This window comes from Plectropomus leopardus, chromosome 9, assembly GCF_026936395.1.
Source record: "Plectropomus leopardus strain MGB_pleo_1.0 chromosome 9, ASM2693639v1, whole genome shotgun sequence".
NCBI lineage: Eukaryota > Metazoa > Chordata > Actinopteri > Perciformes > Serranidae > Plectropomus > Plectropomus leopardus.
In genome coordinates this window covers 37209851-37222731 of record NC_142184.1, presented here as the reverse complement: position 1 = coordinate 37222731, position 12881 = coordinate 37209851, and the positions used below count along the sequence as shown (strand labels likewise).

Genomic DNA, 12881 nt, shown 5'->3' with positions numbered 1-12881 from the left:
GATTACACAACAAAACGCACGTATTATAGCATATTTAATTTCTGTCAGTATATCCTTATACACTGGACCTCAAATAATGCTTGTCATATTTTTATATAGTGGCTTGTAAAAATCTAAATGAACTTCATCAAAATCTAATGAAGCATGTTTTATTAAACACTATTACCATGGATTTAACATATGTCAAACAAAATCCAATGGAATGAACATGAGTACACAGTCAAAGCCACTCCTAAACCAAAGTGCACTACACTGAGGTGGCTGGGAAAGCCTTAAGGTTTCTAAAATCTCCTCAGTCTAGTAAAACAATAAGGTCTGTGTTATTTTTCATAGTAAATTCACATATTATGACAGACAAAAGATGCATTTATGAAAATCTTTTTAATGAAAATAGTCTGTATAATGACATTTTTGATTCATCATCAGTAGAAATAAAGATATTTGCAGTTAATGAGATCTCTGCAAAGCTTTCATGGCCTCTGTGGGGTTGTTTGAAAAGAATTGACGGGAGAAGCGTCGGCTGAGGACAGATGTGTTGTTTCTATTGTCAAATGCAGACCAAAGGTCTGCTGTTAACCTTGTCCTCAGGAATGGCCCCAGATCTCCATCCAGTCAGTGGAAAGTGAAGATGCTGCGGGGAGCCTCTCAGCTGAAACCTTTATTCAACACCTTTCATGAACTCAAGGAACTCTGTAAGAGAGAGCAGACAATGTCAATAATAATGATATCAATAATAATAATAATAATCATCATCATCATAAGAACAATAATAAGACAAAACTTTATTTATGAAGAACCTTTCCAAAAAAAATGTTGACAAAATACTTTACAGGGTAAAAAAAACAATGGAATCATTAAGTGTTTATCATAAAAACAACAACAATAATAATCATAATAATACTAATAATAACACGGTAGCAGCGTCAATAAAAAAAATAAAGTAATAAGCCATAAAACATAGTAATAAAACATAATAAAAATTAAAACAAAACAAATGGTGTGAGAAGATTAATAGAATAATTGCAGGAAGGCTGGATATAAGAGTGCATTTTAAAAAGATTCTTAAATGAAGAGAGAGGCTGCAGTTGACTTGTACTTTTGGGGTTTCTAACTGAGTGAAATGAACCGGAAGTATCAAAAGCAACACAACACCCAGGAGAACACGCAAATTTTAGTCCCTTGTTCGGTGAGATACAATGATGCACTGCAACTAAATGCCATCCTTCTCCATCCGAGCAGTGCTAAAACATCGATCCAAATGATTCTGCACCAAGTTTGAAAGAGAGACTGAATAAGAAAGAGATATACATAGGAAGAAGCCACTGAAAAGTTTTCACTCTGTCCTGACTGCTTTCTATTTTTAACCTGTTCTCTGGCCTGTCTGTGATGTCAAATGTGACACACCAAAAAACCCAAACACACACAAAAAGAGGCTCGTCTGCTGCAGAGCCATGTACACACAGATCTACAGTTATGGTAAAAGAGTCTATAACCTATTTTTAGAAGGTTTACCCGTATTTAAAAAACCTGCATATTCATGCTAATTTTGGTAGAACAGAGTTATAAGTAGCTGTCAGGATAAGAACTGTCTGAGTTCTCCAAATATTAAGGAAATATGCCTCAGAATCTCCTTTAGCACAAAATACACTTGACTTTTAAAACAATGGCCCATTCAGCCGCTCTTTAGGAAATCTGTCACATCACACATCCACATTCTGTATAAACTAGAACAACTTCAAAACACAATCAAGTCAACATGAAGGTGTTTACTTCGCTGTGTGCTGGTTCTTGTTATATGGTTCTTCTGTTATATACACAGGCTTATCATCACATCTTTGCCCTGAATGTATGTATTTTCCAAAACAATGTGTTATTGCTTTTTATATGCTCATTTTGTTATTAGATCTTATGTTTTAGATGAATTTACTATTTAGTATTTGCTGCTTTCTTAAATGGAGCCTCTTAGTGGAAATGTTTAATATGATTATACTTCTCTGACTGGAGTGACAATAAACATTTATTGTTTGGATATGACACAGGAAGTTGCTGTAAATTGACTTTACATGGACAAGGCCCAAATTTCACCTGCTGAATAAGAGTCCAGGCTTGAAGAGATTTACATGGCCATACTGATTCAGAGTCAGAGCACCGCCCACTGGCAACAGGAGGTTGGCCTTATATGACAAAGAACATCCAATTTACATAAAATTTATGTGGCTTGATCTACAGGTGATATTTTCTCTAGTGATACATAGTGGACACAAGAAGTGGTACACAATTTGCAATACATAATTTCCGGCTTCATGGACTCTTTGTAGGAAACAGTGTCTAAGTCTGACAGTGCCTGACGGTCATTGAAAAGCATGCCTGCATCAACCTGAGTACCGCCAGCACCCCCAACGAGCACGAAGGTGCAAAGGCATGTTTATTACTGCTATTATTTTTTATCATCAATAATAAACACTATTTGACTTATCATACAGACTAGACTGTGCATTTTCATGTATTTGTAGGTATGCATGCATTTGTGCATTTAAATAGGGTTACTTCTGCTGTTCGTTCAGTTTATTTCTATTGCATCAACATTATTTCTTCCCTCTTCCCACTCGAATACATGTGTTGGGAATAGTATGTACTGTTTTGTACCAATGTTTTGGAGGTTAAAAGGTCAACATGAATCTTCTGAAATGTTAATAAATGGTGTAATCTGGATAGCATTATATTTAAAACTGCCCTTGGCATTGTTCAGTTGTTAAGTCCAGAAACACTTAAAAATATATCACATTTTTTCAAAAAAAGAACCGCTGGTGGCCATGTGAATGAGTGTTTTGCAAAGTGTATTGCAACTGAGAAATCTCTGCATATTGTTTGTAGAGGGTAAATTTGGTGTGTGTAGTGCTGTTAATGGGCTGGCTTCCGTACCGTCATAATCAATTTTTCCATCGTTATTTTTGTCTCCATCCTTCATCAGCTCCTCGATGTCGTCTTCTGTGATTGCTTCTCCAGTGGATTCCAGCATGGCCTTCAGCTCTTCTAAGTCTATGTAGCCATCTCCGTTCCTCAACACAAGATAAAGGAACCAATCATTCATCTGAAATACCTGGTGAGGTGAACCCTTTCAATGCTAAACTTTTTGGAGTGCACTGTGCTGAACCACATCATTTCTCACTCATGCCGGGTTCACAGTGGAAATGGAAGCTCTGGGAAATGTGATGATTTTCGTGTGACGATGGAGCACTGCCTGCTTCCTTGTGGTGCCTATGGAGCACGGCCTGCTTCCTTGTGGTGCCTATGGAGCACTGCCTGCTTCCTTGTGGTGCCTATGGAGCACGGCCTGCTTCCTTGTGGTGCCTATGGAGCACGGCCTGCTTCCTTGTGGTGCCTATGGAGCACGGCCTGCTTCCTTGTGGTGCCTATGTTAAGCAATTATGCTGTTTATACAGGACATGCTACACCTCGCAGCTTTGTCATAATCTATTATGAATGACAAATTGGCTATATTAGATATGGTATAAATGATCTGTTTATGACAAATGATAAAATATGCTTGTCAGTTGTGTCTAAACAGACATACACACACAGACACACAAGCAAACAGAGAGACACCAGTCCATTCTCATTCTGAACTTGTAAAATAACTCTCTTTGACAGTGCTTTTGGGGTAAGATCCTGACGCCAAAATTCAACTTTTAGGTGCACATGAAAGACAGGACGAGAATCAGATTGAAACGCTGGTGGTAATGATGTAATAATAAGAAGCATGAGGGCCTATAAGGCAGGCATAGCCACGCGCTGCGCATTTGTCGACATCACGGTAGTGTCATCCTTGAACATAAACAGCAGACGCTAAAGGACACCTAAAATGTAATTTGTGACAAAGTATAAAAGGACAACATGTGATGAATTTGAATGAGACCATGCTGCACAGACCTGCATGTGTGATTAGAATAGTGCCGAGGAGCAAAGTCGCTTGCTGAACAGTGTGGGCATTGATCAGACTCACCAGAGCTTTGTTTGACTTAAGTGATAATGAAAACACCTGTCAACCTCCTAGTGGGAGTCAGCACTGATTTATGTCACATCACTCAGTGATGCTGAAGTAAAGAAACAAATACAAAGAGAAACCTACTTGTCAAACATCCGGAACAGTTCAGCCAACTCCTCCTCTGATTTTCCTTTGCTCTCCTCCTTCATGCAGCGGACCATCATCACCAAGAACTCATCAAAATCGACTGTGCCACTGCCTGCCAACACAGACTATCATGTTATAAAGACTTCAAATCTCTATATGATGTCTGCAGTTATTAGACCTCTTAAAATCTGATTTTCCTTCCTTAATTTGCAGTTAAATTGCTTTATTGTCAAAATCTTTTTTATCCTATCAAACAAACATGCTCCTGATGCAGTAATGTGTCAGGATTAATAATGGTGACGTACCATCCTCATCCACCTCATCAATCATCTCCTGTAACTCCTCAGGGGTCGGATTCTGTCCCAGCATCCTCATCACCTTCCCCAGCTCTTTGGTGCTGATGCAGCCGTCCTCTGCATCCTGGATGAAGATGTCAAATGCAGCCTTGAACTCTAGAAGGGACACATAAACTGTTACTATTTGACAAGCAGACAGGGCTCTGCGTTACTCATGACTACCAACAAAGAGTCCATATCCACAATCCATATCCACCAAGAGTGATTCTGACATAAAAACCATGTAGACATGTTATACAACATTACTATCACAAAAGCATTTACAAGCAAAGCCAGCCAGGTCCTGGGACCCTACACGTTAATCTGTAGTGCTGTGTTTAGGGTTTAAGGTTTTACAGGACGCTTCACAGACAGAACAGGTCATTCATTCATTCATTGTCCGTAACCGCTTGTCCTCGCAAGGGTCGCAGGGGGGCTTGAGCCAATCATCGGGCGGAAGGCGGGGTACACCCTGGACAGGTCGCCAGACTATTGCAGGGCTGACACATATAGACAGACAACCTTACACGCTCACATTCACACCTAAGGACAATTTAGAGTCACCAATCAACCTGAGCTGCATGTCTTTGGACTGTGGGAGGAAGCCAGAGACCCCGGAGAGAACCCACGCAGACACGAGGAGAACATGCAGACTCCGCACAGAAGGGCCCCCGCCCACGGACCTAACCCTGTTCCAAACCAGGATCAAACCAGAGACCCTCTTGCTGTGAGGCAACAGTCCTAACCATGATGCCACCGTGCCGCCGCACGGCTCCAACAACTCAAGTAAATATTAATTTAAGACTGCTTTACAGAAGTGTTATTTTCAATGTACTTTGAATGGTTTGCTTTCCTGTAGACATATTTATATGCTGTAAAACTTAAATTAACAGCCCAGGCTATTATTTGCTTAAACCATTGAATGCAACAGGACAGGCGTCTACATGGGACAGGCTTTTATTTCCATTCACACATAACTGTTGCTCTATAAAGATGGGAAATATAACCATTTAACCTTTTTTTTTTGCATCTCTCTTGTTTACTTTGCCTGTAATACTGTCTTCTTTAGTGCTCATTGTGGCAGTAAAATTAATTGATTGAATCATAGCGATCCTCTAATTTTATTTTAACCATAGGTGTAGCATGTCCATATTGGCAAAGTTTAAAGATTTATATCTGTATGTGCAATCTAAGCAGCTAACTAACGATAAACTTATATGAAAATAAACTGTGTGGTGACTGGGCCTCCAACTGAGACAGGCCTAATTTTTCCAAATGTGTAGCCACACCAGGCTAGTAAAAGGGACTGGGTGTTTAAATGGAACAGGCTTGTATTTCAAGTTTTATGGTATTATATATTTTTTAGTGTTCAGCAAACCTGTGATGGCAGACCAAAAGACTCTCCATGTAAAGTTAGCAACTCACTGGAACCAGTAAAGAAGAGGCATTTCAAAAATTCAACAAAACAACAACTTATTGAGAAAGCAATTTGTAAATACCACATGGAACTAATGAGGAAGGATTGAGTAACTATTAATTAATGGTCAGTTTTTGAGAAACTCACAAACATATGTCATACAGTACCTAACTATTAGTTCATAATTATTGAAGTAATAGTTACTTTTTACTTGATTACTTAATAACCAGTTAGATCAAATGTAGCCAGTTTAAACATAACATAATTTAATTATGTTGTTAATGAGGAAGACAGGAAGGTTCTGTTTGTTTTAAAACACTAATTAACTTAAGGGGTGCACTAACATAAGACGTAAGCTAATCATGAGGTTATGGTGAATTGCCAGTATTAACATGAGGTTGACATTGTAATTACAGGAGGGATCCATTATGAGTTGAGGAGGAAGGATAACAGATATTTGTCAATAAGGATGTAGTACAGACAGACAAAAAGTATAATGCAGTAATTAAGCAATGATTCAGTACTCATTAACTACTCAGTAAGACACTGCACTTTTGGGGATACAAAAAGAGAACCAAATGGCCTGGTTATAATTGAGTAGTGATTCAGTACTCATTAACTGCTCAGTATGAGGCCGCACTTTTGGGGGCACAAAAAGGGTAACTAAGGATTAGGTAATCATTAAGTGATGATTCAGTACTCATTAACTATTCAGTATGATGGTGCACTTTATTTTAGGGGACACAAAAAAGGGTAACTAATGGTCAGGTAATAATTAAGGGTTCAGTACTCATTAACTTCTGAATAAAATGCAGTCCTACACAAAAAGAATAACTTATGGTCAGGTAATAATGTTTCAGTACTCAGTAACCACTTTGGCGAATGTTGAAGTAATTAGTAATGACTGAGTTGTTACTGTACACTTTTGTGGACTTTTTGAGGAACTGCCGAGGTTTGTCAAACTTCAACATGACAGTAAACACCTAAGAAAAGGTGGAGAAGATAACCACAGGCTTTGATCCAGACCACATGGACAGGCAAGACCATCATTGATTTGGAGTTATTTAAAAAACATAATACTTAGTTCCATCAGTCATTATAAATGACCTAATTATTAATTAATGATTAGCTACTATATGGCATTTGATTAGGAGTTACTCAAGATCTAACCATTACTTATATTATGTTACTCATTAGGTTCTTATCATTCCCCTCAGTCATTATCAATTCATTAACTAATGATTAACTATGGTAAGACATTTGATTGGGAATAACTCAAGAACTAATCATTAACTAATAGTTAGTTACTCATTCTTTCCTTATTAGTATCTTAGCAAGAATTGCCCACCAGAAATATGGGACTTGAAACCTTTATTGTTTAACTGGATCCAAAAGAAAAACCATGAAATCCCTTTTTTGATCAAGGAACCAAACCCCCTCTCTCACTGTTTCTTCTTATCTTGCGTTTTCAGGGACCAGATATATTTATATATTTAACATTGATAAAGGCTTTTTATGGCCTGGGAACCACATTTATTCTCCCTCCCTTCATTATTCTTAAAACAGTTCCTGGAAAAGGGGTTCTTGAAAATGTTGTCTTGGTAGAGAAGACTGGGGAAAGTTGCAACACAGGACAGCTCACATTGTGTTCGAGAGTATTTTACACAAACATTTTTTAACTCCCTCTAGATCAGATAAGTTTCAGCTTTGGGTGCTATAACCCTCCAGCTAACGTGATGCTAAACTACAAAGGAATTGTTGTAGAATTGTTGAGTTTCCGAAACTCTTCTTAGAGGATTCAACATATCCATGTCAAAGTCGGATGTCAGCAGCCAAAGACATCCACAATACCAAATTGCAAAGCTAGTTTGTTTTCGTAGAATGGCACTGCCATAGCAATGCAGCTTTCTGACACACAAAGCTTAGTAAGATGACTTTACATAGTCCAGTTTGCCCCAAATTTCACATGCTGGATCAAAATCCAGGCCTGAAGTAGTCATACCAATCCCTACTGACAACAGAGAGTAAGCCTTATGAGAGAGATCATCCAATTTGCACAAAATTGTCATGGTGTGGTCTACACTGCAACATGAAAAATACCTAGTGGGGGTTCTGTAGTGCCACAAAGTGTACACAGGACGTGGTACACAATTTGCAATAGCTTCATGTTACCCATGCAGGAAATACCTCCTAACTTGTAAATGCAGTTTCCAACTTTCCCAAAAATGCATTGCCATGTTGACCATTGTCCCACAAGTATTCCTGATGTATGCAGAAGTGCAAGGGACCATTCATTAACTATCTATTTATTTATTTTCAACAAATAGTGAAATTTAGTAAAACTTAAATGAGACTTTTCTATCACATATCATTGTTAGTAATAGTAGTAGCTGTACTTGTAGACAAGTGTTATAAGATTTATCAGCTTAGGTATTTAATGTTAAATACAGGCAAAGGTAGTAAGAATAACAAACAGTGGCAGTTTCCTCACCATTTTTCTGTTCCTCTGTCAAGTTCTCAACCTTAAAGGAGACAAAACAAGGATGATCAGTGTGTGTGTGTGTGTGTGTGTATTTAGGTATTAACATTGACCAGAAATAATTCAATTTTTTCATTTTTTTCAGATATAAATCCTGTATACTATTGTGCATTACATTTTGCTACTGGCTGTGGAAACTTTGTATATTACTGTAAACTGTATGTTATTTCTTTTTCCGTACATACATGTTTATGTATTAGAACTTTTTTTTTTTGTATTTCATTTGAACTGGATGTTGTACTGGATCGCTCTTAAAGTAGAGATATTTAATGTTAATGACACCTTTACCTGGCTATGTATATATATATGTGTGTGTGTGTGTGTGTGTGTGTGTGTGTGTAAGTATATATATATATATATATATATATACTACTTATATCTCACTTCTTTTCCTCACTGTATGGTGGTTGGAGTAGAACTTGAGCTCAGTGGCTGTACAGTCTGTCTGCTCTTAGTGTGGTGTGACTGCAGTATGATTGTAATGTCACACTGCTCTCCTCACTTACTATTCTTGTTTTGTGGCAGAGTACAAAGGGGGGGATTTCTGATCCCAGTGCTGGTATCTGACTGGGTCATTTGTTTTAATAGCTATCAGCTGTTGCTTGTCTTCTTCCCCCTGAACTGTGCAGAGCTTTGTTCTATTGTCAGCCACAGACATATGAACTAAGCACGTCAGCCTGTCAATCTGTGCTGTCTGAGCTTATAACACCTATTGTTTTAGTGTCATACATGTTTAAAAAAATGTACACAGACTGTTTTTCTTTCACTCTAAACTTCTACAGTTGTAACCACCCAACATTAGTCAGTGATAATCAGCAGCATGACTGCAGTCAGGTCCACAGAGGGGACCTAAGAAACACTGATATCATGTATCCAATAATTTCAGTTTGTTAATAATTTAGATATTTGCTGTTTTATTAAATATGTTTCATCATAATTTCATCTTTTTGCAAAGTTGACTCTTCATTGATGGACTAATTAAAAAAAATATTTTCCAATCCATACTATTTTTATAAATCCATTAATTTACCCTTACAGTTCCCTATTATTTTCTAGATTTTCATTTTACCTTTAGATGTCCAATACAACGACTAGGACATATACCAAAAATATATCAAAATATATATACGTATCATTATTTCACTTAGTGCCTTAAAATCAGAGCCTCAAAATGTAAAATTAATAAAATAACAAGGATTCCTGACAATATAATCTAAATCAATAATACAGCAGGACAAACTAAAAGAAGAGCTGAATTTAATCCATACCTCTCAACAAAAGTTATTTACTGAAGCCTTACAAAGGTGGGAGTTACTGCATGGCTGTTGTGTAAGATTTTACATTGTGTGTGAGTGTTTCTGTTAATGTTAACATCTGTCGCAGTGTCTTATAAACTCTATAAAACACCTGTGTGCCAGCAGAGACCTCAGATCATTTTTTTCTCAAGCATGTTTCTTTTTTCTTGATGCACTACACACAAAGACAGGATCTGTTGCAGGATTCTTAGATTATTACATGTTTTAAAGGTCATCAACTTAAAGTAAATTGTCATAAGAAAAAGAAATAAGCATACTTTAGTTGGCCTAATCTCTACTCACCGCTGCTTTATATACGTCATCCATGGCTGTTGATCCGTCACTGCCTCCGACACACTGCTGGACTCACACACAGCACAGATACAGCTGGCAATAAGTGCTTCAGTCTTTATTGTTGAAGGAGTGTGGTACGCAAAAAGCCCTCGACCCATCCCCCGAATGCCAAGGGGTGATGTAGGGAGGGGAAATAAAAAGAGAGAGAGAGAGATCTATAAATAGCAAACAACAGAAGTCACCCAACAATAGTGATAATGGGGCAAAAAACCAACATAGGCCACAGTAATTGCATTCTGGCTTTTAAACTGCTGGCCTCTAAAACCCAGCAAGCTGTCACAGCATCTAGACCACAAACATCATGCTAACAGCACCTACGTGGAGAGGATGCCCCTAAGTTCTTCTCAGGGCATTTAATAAAACTCTTTATTTATTTATTTATTTTATTGTCAAACTTCAGCTCTGCTGCCCAAAGCCTGAACATGGTGTTCACATATATGGTCAAATTGAAATAAAGCCAGGATATAACTTGACATCTCTCACTGTACACAGAATAACCACACCACATAAATGTGAAACTTCTGAGAAAACAATGTGCAAAGCTTAAAGTTCAGTGAGTTTCAAAATGGGACTAAAAACCAAGAGAGGCCACAATAGCTTGATTCTGGCTGAGAGAGAGCTATAACACCATCGAGACCATAGTCATGTCAGTGTGACTGCTCTGGAGGATGGGCAGGAGGATGAGCAGGAGACAGAGCCCAACCTCTGTGATGAGGTGCTTTTAATAGCTGGTTGAGGATTACACTAAGGAGATGATAATGGACTTTAGGAGGAAGCAGTCCTGCCAACAGTTGGGTTGGCACAACAGAGAGTGCATGATAGGTCAGTCATATCCATTTCACCATAAACATTTAGCTCTTCATATTTGACTTTTTGGAGGGCAGCAACTCTGATAATTTAAGGAAATGAAATGTTTAGAGTTCATAACTACATTTTTTTCCCTTATTCACCATACTCTGAGTGTAGTGTGAAGTCAGATGTCTGCATGACAATAGATACACAGATAGGGTTATTTTGAATGTGTCCTTGACTAGAAATAGTAGTCCTCCACCAGTAGGGAGGGCGAGAGAGGGACTATGGCAATAAATCTCTGTTGTAAGGCCAAAACTATGCAGAACAGTTAGATAGCACCTGCCAATGTGCAGCAGCTGAAGAGTAAGATCAGGGGTCAAGCCTCTGATTTTAGACCAGGCCTGTGGTTGAAAGTGTTACTTTCCCAAATTCAGTAATGATATTGCAGTTACTAATCAGACAATCATGTCTTATCTTGTGTTACATGAGTTATTCAATTATCTCCATAATTTGCTGATAGTAAAAATCATCAAACATGCTGACAACAGGGACGCTTTTCAGCGCGCCCATGGAGAGGCTTGGCTAGTCCTGTGTGGACCCTCAGGATGAACAGGCTGACTAGCACATGATTTGAGAGAGTCTGCCTCATGAGGCACACTGTAACATTTACTTTAGTGATAAATATGCATACTAAGCTGCACTGGTCTACTATAAAGCCATGTTTTGGTGAGTTTGTTTGGCCTGGTCTGTGCTTTAATATGCAGGGTATAGTGGCATCTACTGTAAAAGTTGTACATTAAAACTAACTAAATCATGATGTCACAGTTAACCTTTAGGTATTAAAATGATTTATGAGGTCACCGTGACCTTAACCATAGACTTTTAACTGCCAAATTCTAAACAGTTCATTGAGGAAACTCCTTCAACGCCATCTTCAGATATTGTGTTCATGAGAATGAGCAGGATGCAAGGTCACAGTAATCTTGACCTTTAAACATCTAAGTCTAAACAGCTCACTGTTGAGTCAAAATTTGTTTGTGTCAAATTTGAAGAAATTCTTGAGAGGTGTTCTTGAGATATTGCATTCATGAGAATGGGTAGGACGGATGGAAGGATGGACAGACAACCCGAAAACATTAAAAAGTTGCAGATAAGCCAGAAAGTTGGGCGACACGGTATTTAATGTTATAGCGCGAATGTCCCTTACAACTACAGATGTGGCACATAAATAGTTATTTCCCCGCAGGAGGTTGGGGTTCGAGTTCAATGTAAGGTTTTAGACTTTTTTATTTTAAGTTTTTAGGATATATAAAGATGCTGAATACATAAACCTTTACAGAATAAGTAAATGGGCCTTCTCATCTTTGTTTTTTGACCTTGCCTGGTGTTGTTAGTGTTTAGGTATTAACTCTTACAACCTGCTGCTCAGAAACAGTATTTAAATAGTCTATTACATCCTGGTGCAGAGGTTCCTGGTAGTTTCCTCAGTGATCATCTCCAGAGTGTCTTGTAAATACAGGTTGGAACTCACTGTAGAAGAATACAAAATATGAATGAGCCTTTGACCAAACTGACAACAGTGTATAAATGTATGCATGAAAACCTCACACTGTAACTGATCACTGAGATTTGTATGTAACCCAAAGTGCTGCTCCTCAGTTCCATCTTGCTAAACTGATCTGATCTTTAGCTCATTTGATACTTAGCACCATGGAGTGGACAGACAGTAGAACTACCAGATGAGTCACAAACAGTACGTACATGTAGACAGCACTCAAGTGGGTAAAGAAGAGAAGTTAAGGCAAAATGCATCAGGTATGCTAGAAACAGACATTGGTTAGACAGATCAAATGCACACAGACATTAGTACTGATGATGAAGAAATGAGCAGCAGGTGGAAAGGGTTTTTATTTTCTGTTTTGCAATATTTACAGAGCAGAGCCAGTTAACAAAGTTGATTAGGTGACCTCTTCAGACAAGTGAAGGAAATGTAGTAAGAAGCATATGTTCATTTGGA

General features: G+C 38.1%; 1 protein-coding gene across 1 annotated transcript; it reads right to left on the bottom strand.

Moving 5' to 3' along the window:
- Window positions 1-362: 362 nt before the first annotated feature.
- tnnc1b (troponin C type 1b (slow)) lies at window positions 363-10187 on the bottom strand. Its single transcript, XM_042492082.2, has 6 exons — window positions 10022-10187; window positions 8376-8406; window positions 4438-4584; window positions 4130-4244; window positions 2923-3059; window positions 363-690 (listed from the first exon to the last, which is right to left on the bottom strand). Exons 1-6 carry the CDS (start codon window positions 10043-10045, stop codon window positions 659-661), a joined length of 486 nt encoding a protein of 161 aa, XP_042348016.1. The 5' UTR covers window positions 10046-10187; the 3' UTR covers window positions 363-658.
- Between the last annotated feature and the right edge of the window lie 2694 nt (window positions 10188-12881).